The sequence below is a fragment of the Diceros bicornis genome, chromosome 3 (genome assembly GCF_020826845.1).
Source record: "Diceros bicornis minor isolate mBicDic1 chromosome 3, mDicBic1.mat.cur, whole genome shotgun sequence".
Lineage (NCBI taxonomy): Eukaryota > Metazoa > Chordata > Mammalia > Perissodactyla > Rhinocerotidae > Diceros > Diceros bicornis.
This window is the reverse complement of record NC_080742.1, coordinates 8845731-8860420: the sequence shown is the minus strand read 5'-3', so window position 1 is coordinate 8860420 and position 14690 is coordinate 8845731. Positions and strand designations below refer to the sequence as shown.

The window sequence follows — 14690 nt, the reverse complement described above, 5'->3', positions numbered from 1 at the left end:
CAATTTAAACCACCATTCAATTGGCAAAGGTTCCCTTAGGACAGGGCTGGTTTCCTCTGGCTGGTTTGTCTTTGTTGTGTGTTTGCCAGAGTCCTTGGGATAGCTCACCTCAGTGTAAAGGAGAAGGGCAGGAGGAGGAAATGACTCCAAATATGGACTTCACTTTCCCTCAATAGCGGTTGGTCCAAGCACAAGGCCACTCTTCCCCGCAATGTGTGCAAGCCAAGGGGACTACAGAACCATGATTGAAAACTTACATTTAAATTAATTTGGGATGACTACTCATGAGACTCTTTTCATATCTAGTTATTCTCTCTTTAACCACACTGTAATAGTCAGCCACACCACGACAGATGTGGTGCTAAGCCCTATACAAAGATGTGTGGTACGTGTGTGTGTGTGTGTATGTATATGTAAGCTTGTTGTTATTTTGTTTCTTTGTTTTTTTAATCAGGTAACATTTACTGAGCTCTGACAATGTGCCACGCACTGGGCCAGACCCTTAGTGTGCACCATCTTAGGAACCCTCACAACAACCCATGAGGTAACTACAGGACCTCTGTGTTACAGGTGAGGAAATGGGCTAGAGAAGCCATCAACCTGACGCACAGCTAGTCAGTATCAGAGCTCAGGTCAGACCTGCATCTTTCTGTACAAGAGGGCTAGGTCCTAACCACTTTGCTGTACCATGTGTGTAGCCAGATAATGGCAACCCAGCAGCAAAAAGGGCTCTACAGGAGCAACCTGCAGCCTTGACAGAGCAGAGGAGATCTGTCATGTCTGCTGTGACAGCACCTGGCTCAGAGGAGTTAGTCAAACACTTCCTGTTGGGTGACTGGAATCTTAAGGCAGAAAAGGAACTACTCCTCAAACTCCAATCCAAAGCAGACTTTGATTCGGACTCCTTAAGTAGCAGTGTTTGTGTGTGAGGAAGATCAGCCCTGAGCTAACATCCATGCCAATCCTCCTCTTTTTTTGTTTGGTTTTTTTTTTTTTTTTTTGCTGAGAAAGACTGGCCCTGAGCTAACATCTGTGCCCATCTTCCTCCACTTTATGTGGGACACCGCCACAGCGTGGCCTGACAAGCGGTGTGTCAGTGCGCAACCGGGATCCGAACCCAGGCCACCAGCAGCAGAGCACATGCACTTAACCACTACACCACGGGGCCGGCCCAAGCAGTAGTGTTTATGAGTTTTGTGCAAAATAAAATATCACCACTCCAGGGCATGCGTCTGATGTATTATCATGCAGTCAGCCCTGCTTGTGGTTAGGTCATGCTGTGTTTGTTACATTTTAGCCTCCAGGAGAATGAAGAACATTTAATCTAATATCCAGTTTATTAATAAAAGCAGAAAGGTGGATCACAAAAAAACCAAGGTAATGCAAATTGACTAGTAGAAAATGATGTGATGTACATATCTTGGCAAAAAGTAAAGTAGAGCATGTGGGGAAGGTTGACCTAGATGAATAAACGTGGATGCCATGGGAAAGCCTGTTAGGGAGAGAGTAGATTCCTGAAAAAAATGAGTCTGATCATTTGCACTTACTTATGCAAATTTTCCTCTTGGAGAAAATATAGAATTTGGCAACTCGATACACAGTCACCCATATGAACATTTATCTACAAAACTACATAAAAGTGTACAGGTGGTAACTGTGATTTCCCAGTTCATAACAATGAATGAAGAACCACTGAACATTTATTGACTGACATGGCTCTAACGTCTGCCACTGTGCACCTCCCAGAAAGCACAATAGTAGGTGGCTCGTCTTTGTTCCCCACAGTGTGAACGGTGAGGGTAGACGTAGAAGGTTCAGGTGTCTTGTTTACCTTAAATTTACCCAAGGGAATGCCTGCCTCCATTGTGACAGTGTTGTCAGATGAAATGTGCAGCAGGTGCTGCACAGCTTGACCAGGGCTTTCTTAATCCCAATATACAGACATCGTAGAAAATGTTCCACCAGATAGCACATTTTCCAGGTGGGCTGTTTCTGACAGCTCTTTAGTACTGGAAAGTTGAGGTTGCTCTAGATGACCTGCACCATACACACACACTGAAAAAAAGTGAAGGAGGAGAGTAACGAGCAAAGTCTTACAAATTTTTAAAAATTACAAAGTTGGAGAACATCTGTGAAAGGAATTGGGGGAGGGAAACAACTTACAAGCTCCAAGGACTGCCAGAGGAAATGCTGGGAAGAGTGACAGCATATGTGAATGAACTGCGCTCTCTTCTAGGGCAGCCTGCATCCACTGCTGAGAAGAGTCTCAGACCACTATGGCTTGGCTGAGTCACCAAGTCAAATTGTCCACTGGGGAGTGTGAACATGGCTCTCTTGCCTCATTGTGAAGGAGTGTCCTCACCACCAGTTAGCACATCCACTCTATATGAAGACAGTAGTGCCAGGTCCTCACCTTAGATCAGACCACACAGTACAGACAACCACCACAAAACTCTGAGAGGACTCATTTATCCAAACAGTATTCATGAAGCTCCCGCTATGTGCAAGGCATTATGCTAAGATTTTTGGGTGTAATAAAGATGCAGTGTTATGGCACCTAATCGTGGAGAGCTGTCTAACGGGGAGACAGCATGGCTTAATGCTATGATCTTGGTCCTCACTGCTTTCTCCCATTGCCTGTCACAGAATAAATCCTCAATAACCCCAGAGAGTTGTCAGACCAGAGTTGGTGGGAAGAACGGAGGCTGGTCCAGGCTGTGTTATGCATCATTGGACCCACAGAGAACTTCTGCAACCGGCTAGAGAGACTTTGGTTCCTCAGTCTGCTTCCATCTGTTCAGCTACCCAGACACTCTACAGCTTAGAGAGGTACTGGCACCTTCAGGAGTCTGAACACTCTATTCTGGTTTGTTTGCTTCTGTTTAAGGTTCAGGTTTACGTCCTCTCCCTCAGCCACCTGAACAATGAATCCCTACTAAACCGCAGCTTCTCCTCTGTGAAACTGGATTTCCTCTTTCTGAGTTCCTGAGTTTCCTATTTCTCTGTTTTTCTTTATCTAACCCAAGACATTCCATCTGTCCTAGGGTATTTTTCTATTTTTATCGACTGTTCTTCCCAATCCACCAAGTTGTTGTTTTCCAGATTTCTCTTCTCACTTTAACTCTCTGCCTGAGAGATCTTTTCACATTCTTGGCTTTAAATATCTTGAGAGAATGGGGGCGAGCCATGACAGGAGGAAATTCCAGGTCCATCTCCATCCCACGTCTTCTCCTGAGCTCCATACCCACATATCCAGACTACTGGGCATGTTCAGGTACATCTGACATAGGAATTCAAACTGACTTTGTACACAGCCCAGGGTGAACTCTTTCCCACCCCAACCCATCTCTTCTTCCTGTCTCTGTGAAGGACATTGCTACCAATTTTGTCTAAGCCGGGAACCTGAGTGTCAGCCTCAATTCAATTCCCCTTTAAGAAGAGTTAAGACCTCACTCAAGGTCACAGAGCTCATAAAGGGCACAGCAGGAGTCAGTGAGGGGTGAAGATGGGGGTTTAGAGTGGTGTGAGGGTTCACAGCAGAACACTGGGCAGCCCCTCTTGGGGAATGGGGATGATGTTCTGTAAGGAGATGAGTGAGGAGCTTGTTCCCCCTGTTGGCCACGCCCCTCATTATCAACAGTTCACAGAGCTCAGTCCTCCCTGGAGTCAGGCACTGAGATGGTGCTAGAAGAAGATGGTGTTTTATTAGGACAACGGGGAAGACGAAATGAAGGAACAACCTGAAAACAGAGCGAAAGTAACTTTCAGCCCCCTTTACCCTGACCGCTTCTCACACATACTGGGAGGTCTTAGCCTTGACCTAGGCTTTCAGTAGAAGGTGGGGATGTCGGGCTCTTTCATAGCAGGCGTGTCTTAATTATAAGTTTCTAACCACAAAAACATAAGCTGAGGGAGATAGAGGATGATATCATAATCTGAGGGACGGATTTCCTTCAGATCATTTAAACTTTCCTTTCATTAATCATTTGTACCAAATGTACCACCTATTAAACTGTACATAAACTTTAAATTTTCAATTGAAAAGGTGTCAATTCTGCTTAGATCTCAAAGAGTTTTTTTCCCCCACATATAACAGCAGAGGAGTTTCTCGTTTGGGGCTGGAGGATTAGTAACACAGGTTTTCTTTTCTTTTCTATTCTTTTATTTTCAAGAATGTGACCATATTTATGAGAAGGTATTGCATATAGTTATATCTTTTTTATAATTTTGCTTTAATATCAGGGCCACATAATTTCAGCAGTTAAACCACCTCGTTTTACAGATGAGAGAACAGAGGTCCAGAGAAGCTGGAGATCCACCCAAATTCCCGTGTGGGGTGACACTAGGGGAGAAGTGGAAGGCAGAGGGCCTGATTTCTTACCAGGGTTGATTGCATCACCCTGCCATGAGGGATTATTATCTACCAACATGATCTGAGTGTCAGGCCTGCTAACGGACGAGGGCACTGAGAAGTTGGTAATATTGTTTTATGTGCATCTAATCGTTGACTCTGCAAAATGATTAACGGTTGGTAGGGCAACAACTTAGAAACTGGATTTAGGACTTGACTTTCAGTCTCAGCTTTCAACCATTTTGTGATCAATCTTCAGAGAGTCCTTTACCCTTGAAATTATTTGCAAAATTATTTTATTTATGCAATCTTCAGGGGAGATGGTCAGATTCTTAAATTGTTAGTCTGTAACAGTGCTATCCCATAGAAATAAATGTAAGTCACCAATGCGAGCCTCAAATTAATTTTGTGTGTGTGTGTGTGTGTGTGTGTGTGTGTGTGTGTGTGAGGAAGATCAGCCCTGAGCTAACATCCATGCTAATCCTCCTCTTTTTGCTGAGGAAGACCGGCTCTGAGCTAACATCTATTGCCAATCCTCCTCCTTTTTTTCCCCAAAGCCCCAGTAGATAGTTGTATGTCATAGTTGCACATCCTTCTAGTTGCTCTATGTGGGACGTGGCCTCAGCATGGCTGGAGAAGCATTGCGTGGGTGCGCGCCCGGGATCTGAACCCGGGCCACCAGTAGCGGAGCACGAGCACTTACCCACTAAGCCACGGGGCCAGCCCAAATTAATTTTTTTTGCAGCTGAATTAAAAAAAGTAAAAAGAAACAGGTAAAATTAATTTTAGGACTATTTTTATTTAGCCCAAGATATCCAAAATATCATTTCAACGTGCAACCACTATAAAAAATTATTAATGAGATATTTCACTGTTATTAACGTTCAACTATGGTTTGTATTGTACACATGCAATCCGCGTTAGCTTAGACTATTGGTCTGGCTACATTTCAAGTGCTCAGTAGCCACAAGTGGCTAGTGGCGACTGGATTTACCAGCAGAGATCCTCCGCAAAATGCTTCAGAAACACTGACCTGGATGATCTTTGGAAAGGTCCCTTCTGACTAGACGGCTCCCTGAGTTGTGTCAGCCTGTGCACTAGCGACTCTTTTGCTCATCCTTTATCTGCAGTGGACTGGGGGAGGTGGCATTCAGGAGAGTCTGGGATGCTGAGGGATGACCCCAGGGTAACCACAGGGACACGGAGGTGGTGGAAGTTGCCAGGCCTTGCTGAGTAGGGAGCACAAGTGCTTTTTGCACAGGGGCCAGGGTGGCTCGTGGGGTCGTGCTGATTCCAGGCGGTGCAGTAGTACACGCCCACGTTGCTCTTCTCTCCCCCCAGCACCCACAGCGTACACCTTGTGCCATCCTTGGCCTCCATCGGGGTGACTTTGTCTGCTTTCAGGACTGAATCCCTCTGCCTGTCTGCCTTGAAAATGGCCCACCTGGAGGAGTGTCTCATAGTTCTTGTCCTCCAACGATTGTGCTGTCACTTGTGCATTCCCTGGGCTGCTCGAAGGAAGTTTAAAGATGCTTACCACTCCGTCAACGTTGTTTTTCAGAGCTATGTCTGGAAGAGATACCAGTGTCAACTGGTCTGAACCAGATGCAGCCCCACTGCAAGGGCAGCTCCTGGGCAGATGACATGAAGGTGACCAGAAAATGCCCTTTTTCCTCCTCTTAATACTATAATCTCCACCCTAGGAGAAGCCTAGGCATTATTAGCATAACACGCAATGTATGTGAGGGCATGTTTTCAGACTGCACCTGTGCCACCTAATACCCACCTCTACACGTGATGACAAAATGTCCCTTTTAAATTCAAAACAGAAGGACCTGCTTCCCTTTGTTCGGGGAGCACCACAACTTTGGAAAGGATTCCGCGTGGTCTCCTATTTGTTGCAAGTATACTTTACTCTGTGTATCAACTAATTCTGGTGGAAAGTCTGATCTTACCTCACCAGGGAGTGAACTCATTTTGGTTTGGTAGCAGTGGTACCAAGTGGATGTAGGTGACCGTGGTGTGGGCCATGCACGGCAGGATGGCCAAGCTCAGCCAGGGTGGCCGTGCACGCCGCCACTGAGGCCAGCTGCTCCAGCCTGACCGCTGCCTCTTCACCCGCGAGGGAGACAGCGGTGAAGCAGGGACGGCAAGAGCCTCAGACATTACTGTGCACCCCGCACCAGGAAACAAGGTTAGACTCACCAGGAACAGGAGGGCCCACAGGAGGGCAAGGCAGCCCAGCACGGCCCTGCCTCCTGCCCTGGTGGAGAGAATCCTAGAGTGACCTCCTGGGAGGAGCCACACCATGGTGGGTGGTGGAGGCCAGGTTAGAGCCTGAGCTGCTGTTGCCCTGGGGGCACAAGGAGGCGACTGGTGAGAGAAACGAGGGAGGGAGGGCCCTGAGAGAGAAGAGAAAGAAGTCTGACCACAAGGTGAAAGGAGGGATGATAAATGGTGAGAGTTCTGAGAAGCCTTAAGAATGTTGGTGGAACAATAACAACGATGACAGCATTCTTTGATTGGACACGGTCTACACTCTAGCACTGCACTAATTGGTTTATGTTCATTGTTTTATTATCCTGAAAATAGTCCTGTGGGATAAATATTACCAGACCTAGTTTAGAAAAAGAGAAAGTCGGGGTTGGTATTTTAAATCACTTTCCCAAAGCTGCACATTGTGAAAAATGACATGAGTGGAGTCATATTATAACAGCCAGAGTAGCCACTTCAGAGGAATTGCCTTGCTCATCTTGTTTTCTTGACCTTCCAAACTGGACCAAATTGCAAACATTCCAAGCAGTCAGTAAGGACAAGAAATCCTGTTTGTAAGGACCGATGTAATTTGACTTTGCTGATGACCTAATTGCTAACCAATCAATGAAGTACAAGTCTAGCCTTTTGCCTGATGACAGAATCTCAAGCCAATCTATGAAGTACAAACCTAGCCTTGCCTCATTGAGCACCAGTGAATCCTTCTGTAGTACAATGTACCTCATCTCCCTCCTTTTTTCCCGTAAAAACCCTGAGGCCCTTCCTGTAATCAGGACATCATTACGGTTTCTATGGAAATCTGTGCTCCCCAAATTGCAATTCTCTGATCTCAAATAAATGCTTTGCCGTTAAACTGGTTTCTGTTTTTATACATTGACAACATCTATGGAGAATGAGGTAGGGATATGGCGCCAGGTCTGGCTGGAGACAAATCTCATGCTTCATTTACCACTTGATACTAACAGAGCAATGAGTGTGCTGCTTGCTTGGGAGGGAGGGACAAGCACACAACAGCAATCCCTGCCAGAAACCCAACCCACCCTCTGAGTTGCACTGGAGAATTTAGCCCAGAGGTCCCATTAGAAGGAGATTTCAAATGCCCTAAAATAACATAGCCCTGTAGTCTTGGGCAAGTTATGTTACCTCCTTTTCCTTATCTGTATAATGGGACCTCTTGGAGTTATCTGGAGAGTAGACAGGATAATGTGAGCAATGCATGTAGCCCAGTCCCAGATGCATAGACACGCTCAGGAAATGGTGGGATTATTGTTTGGACTGTAAACTGGACAGTTCCTGTAGATGGTCTCTGGGGTCCACATAAAGTAGAAATTATAGGGAATATCACCCTTTTGGAGAATCAGGTGTGTGTGTGTGTGTATGTGTGAGTGCATAGCCAAAGGAAGAAGATTAAACTGAACCAGGAGGCAGTGATGGCCAGGGGGCAGGACCATGTCCTCCTGTTCCAGTGCCATATCCTCAGAAATGGTAAGACAGGGCATTGTGAAAGATCAGAGAGGAATGCATCTGAAATGAAGTTTTGAGATATACAGGTAGCCTAGACCTCCAACTGAAAGGAAGCTTCCTTTCCAGTTATGCTAATTGTACCCAGGGCCTGATGGGTATAGTTATGCTAACTAGTTACCCTAATTATACCCTGGTGGCAAAGAAGAGGAAGGAGATGGAAAGGGAACTTGGCCTGAGGAGTGAAGTTGTGGGTCCTTCAGCATGCACCACCAGACCCAGTTCCTGAGCTCCTCTTCTATAGTACAAACTGAAAGCCAGACTTGCTCAGCTATAACCAAGATTCAAGTCCCAAGTTCCCCAAATGTAGGCTTTTGGGTTCTGCTTTATTGATGAGGTGTTGGCCAAATATAAAGCAATAGAATACTCTGCCATGTAGGGGAGGAAGACAATTCCTCTCCCTCTAGGTCTTTCTGGCTGATCTAAGAATTAAATTGACATGAGACAGAATAACAGGAGAGAATCAAACAAAGCTTTATAACATGTATATATGGGAGAAACTCAGAAAAACTGAGTAACTTGCCAGAATGATCAAAGCCATCATCTTAAATATTATCTTCAGCTAAAGACAAAGGAAGGTGTTGGGGGTAGTGGTTTGGGACTTCAAAGGAGAGGAAGACAATTCACATGGAGATGGAAAAGCAAATGTTTGTTAAACGAGTGTTTGTTGGCCCATCTGTGGACAATGTTATCTTATGGTATTAGCTCCTTCCTGGAACAGGCCTTCTATCTTAAATTCTATTAGGCAGTTAGAGGGAAGGTCAAAGATTCTTTCAGAGTCTTTTGTTTCTAAAAATAATCAAGGCAAGGGCAGATCTGCTGGTGTAGTGGTTAAGTTTGCACACTCAACTTTGGCGGCCCTGGGTTTGCAGGTTCGGATCCTGGGTGCAGACAGACACCCTGCTTGTCAAGCCATGCTGCGGCGGCATCCCATATAAAACAGAGGAAGATGGGCACGGATGTTAGCCCAGGGCCAATCTTCCTCAGCAAAAAGAGGAAGATTGGCAATGGATGTTAGCTCAGGGCTAATCTTCCTCAAAAAAAATAAAAGTAAAAAAAAAAAAAATCAAGGCAAAGAGACACATTATGGGGTGGCCAATTCTGATGCACTATATGATATAAGATTATTCCAGGGCTATCTTTTATACCTTCTACAGATGTCTAGTCCATTTGTGGTAAAATGTTAAGTGGAAAAGAAAGTGACAATTATGGTGACACTTGCATGGCAAAAGGACACGTGAAACAGTTTCAAGATAGTCAGTGAGCAACTGGGTGGTGAGAAACCGGGTGAACCATTTTCCTTCTATTTTTTTTTATGTTCTAGATTTTCACCAATAAGAAAACATTGCTTTGGGAGACAAAAATCCACATCCGTTTACTGGTTTATGAAAAAAATTTTATTTTGTTTCACATTTCTACATTCAAAACTATGTTTCTCTCAATTAGTATAACAATTTTTCTTCAATTACTGCTTACATTTAGAGCTCAACAACTGTTGACAGTAACCAGCCAGAGATTTTAATAAAGTCTGTTCAAATACCTGCCAAATACTCTTTTCAGTGTGTCCAATTACAAAAATAATAGAATTTAGCAATGAGAGTGATGCCTTTATTAAAGGGAAGACAACCCATGGACTGGGGAGCACAGTGCCTCACAAGCAGTGGAGCCCTCTTCCCAAGGATTTCGGGCAAAAAGAATTCTGTGGAGCCATAGAAGCAGCAATGCAGAAACAGGGTAGGATTAGCTGGGAGGTCAGCAATTTCCTTAGAAGGCCAGCAGGTCAATCAGGGAATAAGGAAAGAGTATTTGATTGAGATGATTGGCGGGGGTTGCATATCTGACCTTATTGAGAACAGGGAGATCATCACACATTCTTGGCAGTTGGGGACTGGCTGGCTGGATAGACTGCGTTTCCAGTCAAGCACAGAATTTACAGGGTCAGGCAAGTTATCTAAGTTTCAGTTTGCTGATCTGGCATCCTGGGCAGGAGTAGCTCCATGTTGGACCTAGAAGGTTCTTTCAACAGGTGACAATTGTTTTCCTTTCCTCTACTTCTCTTCCTGCTGTGGTGTGTCTGTGCTCTTCTCTAAGGGGCACTGGAAGGTTATACTCCTCCAAAAGAGACACACATTTAAAAAATAATAGAGGAAAACTCTCGGGCAGGACACAGGCAAAGAGCAGCCAGGGCTTTCCCTCTCAGCCCTCGCGTGGAGTCTGGAGGGTTCTCATCAAGACCCCACTGGTCCCCAGGAAAAGAGAAATAGGTGTTGCTTGAGGAAGCAGGACTTCCTCTCATCTCAGGTCTTCCTGCTGCTGCCAGGAATGAACCTGCTCTGATGGAAGCAGACCTCAGCCAGCCTGGGGGCAGTGGGTGTGGGAGAGCAGATCCAGACTCAGGCTGATGGGTGAGCAGAGATCCAGGTACTGAAGTTTGGACCTTTTAATGTCACCTCTGAGACCCTGGCGTACTTTATCTGATGCATGACAGCGCTCTTCTGGCCATCACAAGATTGGAGAACTAATTGAATCTGACTTCTTCATTTGAGTCACATGGAATAAATTAGATGTACACATGAGGACAATTATTAGTGAAATGGACAAGACTGGAAAACCAAAAAGAAGAAAACCATTGAGATATTTTGATGATAGGACTGTGGATACAATTTTCTTTCCTTTATCTCCAATTTACATCTTTATAACGCTGTGGGTTGAGTAAATATTTTTTCTCAAAAAATCATTTGCCTTTTATTAGAATTAGTTATACCATTTTTAAAATCAAGTCATAGGTTTGCTAAGGAAACACAGAAGCTTAGACACTTGAAGACGAAAGAGGAACCCTTCCTACCAGAAGTCTCATTGTTTCTCATTTTTAAAGATGAGAAAACAGCTCCCAAAATGAAGGTGACTCCTTCAATATTACAGACCGTGAGCAGCTCAGGCAGGATCAGAACACCCACTCCCTCTGTTCTAGTGTGAGCACCTTTCATGCAGTGAACCTGTCATTTCAAATTCAACAACCTCATCCAGAGCACCCAGGACACGTCAGGTGTGGGGCCAGGCCCTTTCACAGCAGTAACCCCATGTTTACAACCAGTGAAGGTAATGAAATTCTATGAGGTGCACACCAGTATTCTCAGTCAACAGATTGTGAAAGTCGGGCTCCCTGGACGTTCATCACAAAGGTCTATTTAAAGAGCTGAGCAAGCCCAAGATTTCTCAGGTTTGGGGGTACTTCTTTGTAAAGAACATGAAAAGACACCATCACGTGTCCAATCATAAGCCCAGAAGGAATTCAGAGAATGAAACAAACTTGCACTATAAAGGGGTTATGAGAATTTGTTTTGAAGGAAAAAGAAGACCTTGAGCATGATTTCTCCTAGGGATGTGTGCTAAGTCAGGAGAGAGGAAGAATTTACAATGAAATGTGTTATTGGCATTGGTGCTGGTGGTGCTGTGGTTTCCAAAGCGGGTGCATAAGACACTATATTGGTGTGCGGGAAGAAAGTGGTAGAACTACTATTTGTATTTGTTTTTATCACATATTTCTAAATTGTTCATGTTTCTGTATGCTTGGTAATATGCACAATGAATTTTTACCATAGTTCTTCTTATGACTTCTTACTTAATAAATAAGTAAATGTACATATGTTGAGGGTTTATTCATGAGTAAAATAAAGCCAAGAAAATTTGAAAGAAAAAAGCAAGAGAACTTGCTTGCCAAAAAGCAAGAATTATTATACAGCTATACTAATTAGTATACTGTGTTCCTGGCACAGGAATAGACGAAATAGGGATTCAGCCCCATTTGTAAATGTGAAGTTGTGCACACACAGTGACTCCACCTCTAGCTGTATCCTTAGAGACACAGACAGCTGTAGGTGGACACACACAGTGGAAAGAAGAAAGAGCAGGAAGGGCTGTATGAGTCTATGGAAAGTTAGTTATAACAAGGGTAGCAATGAAAAACAGTGGGAAAAAAGAGGGATTACTCAATAATTTGGGGAGAAATTGGATCTCTGCATTCAGATTCCCACCTTACCCCTGTACACAAAAATTTAATTCAAAGCAGATCAAAGAAATAAATGTGCAGAACAATGCCTTAACACTATTAGAAAAACAAAAATGAGAATGTGTTTACACTTCAAGGTAAGAAATAAACATTCGGAAGCTGCAAAATAGTTGAAATACGTGATCCCTGGTACAGCAGAGCAAGTTAGAGCTGGTTCATTCAGGATACAATTCTTCTTGCCTGAGGTCACAGAAGTGAGAAGGACCAGAAGTTTCCACCTGTGGTTCTGGTGGAATTATCATGGAGAAACGTTAGAGCAGCAGCGTGTGTGATAAGAGAGGAGGGGTTTGTGTGTTGGGAGGAAGCCCAAGAGCACCTTTCTAGAATGCAACTTGTGTCAGGCTGGGAACGGGCCCATTTGGGAGGGAGACACATTGCCCTAGCTGTTACTGCTAGGACAGCAGTTCTTACAAATGAATTTGAGTAAGAATCAGTGTGGAGGTCATTGAAAAACACACATTTTCAGCTTTCATCCTAAATTTCTGATTTGTTTTGTTGGATGTTACCCCAAACCTGTACTTTTATTCAAACCTCCCAGGTGCTTCTGATGCAGGTGGTCCATGGACCACTGTTTGAGAAACACTGTTCTAGGGGCTTAAACTCTAAGCTGCAGTAAATGTGAAGAGATCTGGCAGAAAGTTGGAGGATTCAATACACAAGAGACCAGACACATGTCAATCCAGAATTTTTGTACACCCAAAATGTCCCTTAATTCTAATCACTGATACAAAAATGATCTCATAAGACTCATTCCACTTTAGGACCTGACCATGTCAATGTTGGGGGAGGGGTGGAAAGGAGCTTTGGCTTTACTTGTTTAAGACAGAACAGTTCTGGCTGTGGCTGAACTTCAAAAGAAGGTGTGAGTAGAATACAATAGTTGGCATCTCTACAACAATCACTTTATTCCTACACTTTCACTGTATCAACAGTGCCATGGCTGATTATGGTGAGGGAAATATCAGTTTGTCCAAAGATAAATCAGATTCTAGCTTGAGGTCTTCATGAAGTCCAAGATTTTCATTCAATCATTTCTCATTCTCCTGAGAAATGCATGGGCTCCTTTCCCAAGCATTTTTTCTGGATAAATGATTCAGTGCCACAAACCTTCCCATATTGCTCTCCTAAATGTCTCCCCTAGCACATCAAATCTAGGTGACCTTGTCTGTCACAGGAAGCAAATTAAATTGGATTCCAGTAGCTCCTAGGAGAGCTGAAAGAACATGCTGTCTGCCAGACTGTTTGCCTAAGGCCTGGACATGGGAGATTCATCTCTAGGGAAGTGCTATGGCTCATTGGGCGGGGGGGGGGGGGGCGGGCAGTGGGATATAACGGTGTGGGTTGGGCATGGAGCTCAGGGTCTCTCTTTGTTCAGAGCACAGTGTAGTCAGGGCAGGAATTGAAGCTGTGGCTGGTCTATCCTGTGTTCTGGGCTGCTCTTGGCAGCCACAAGCAAAATTTTCAGTGCAGTGTAGGGGAGGTCTGAATCACTGTGCCTCTCCCAGGCAGCACAGTAATACACACCAGAATCACTTTCTTCCAGAATTTTGATTAAAAGTTTACAGGTCCTTCCTGTCCTTATATAAGCTTGGTATTTCCATGAACTGATTCCGGGTTCACTCACAACCTTTGAGCTGGAGAACTGGTAGTAGAGAAGGCGTTGTGGGGCCATCCCCTCCTGGTATCGGTACCAGTGGACGTAGTCGCTGCTTTGTTTAATATCACAAGTGATTACAGCAGATGACCCAGCCTGCTTGGTGATGGACATCTGAGTCCCTTCCAAGTTGGAAGATATCTGAGTGGCTGTTATGGGAACAACAAAAAGTAATGAGGAAGAGGTAACAGTAATTCCTTAGTGTGGCCTCCCATTGAAAAAAAAAAAAGAAAACTCCCCGGAGCATCTAGGCAGCACACTCACCAGGAGCCAGGAAAGCTAGAAGGAGGGCTAGAGCCCGCAGCATGCCTTCCTCCTTGGGCCTCAGAAGGAAAGGGAGAGATGACAGGAGGAGCGGAGCACCCTCTCAGAACTCCAGTCCCGCTCAGAAGACAGTGAGCCCAGGACACGAGGCAGGGAGTTAGAGCTGCTTCTGGACAGCGTCCCAGGCAGGGCAGTGACTGAGGGGCTCTCCTAGAAGACCGCCAGGCTGATCACCCAGAGGGGGCGGTGCTGGGGGAGGACGGGGGAGGAGCCTGCCTCTCTGCCCACCCATTTCTTGAGAGCCCTCCTGTGGCAGGCTGAGAGCAGGCCCTCTCCAGAAGAGGAGAGGCCAGGGGCCCTGAGAGCCCAGGACAGAGGGAGGGACCATCTGGAGCCCACGGGGTGGGCAGGAGAAGCACGGATGAAGCTGGCCTGTCCCCTAGTGCAGGGAGCAGTCCTGAGTCGGGGAACTGTCCTGCCACTCAGGGTTTCCATGTTCACACTGCTGCTGTGGGCTTGTCCTGTGATGTAGCTTCTTTATTCTTGCCCCGAACCCC

The 14690-nt window shown here is 45.1% G+C and overlaps 1 gene segment (V, D, J or C); it reads right to left on the bottom strand.

The window, feature by feature from the left end:
• Window positions 1-14329, bottom strand: part of LOC131392774 (T cell receptor gamma constant 2-like) — a 43069-nt gene extending 28740 nt beyond the window's left edge. The window contains 2 exon segments of the C gene segment in view: window positions 13713-14018; window positions 14134-14329. Coding sequence covers window positions 13713-14018; window positions 14134-14176 — 349 coding nt within the window.
• Window positions 14330-14690: the final 361 nt, after the last annotated feature.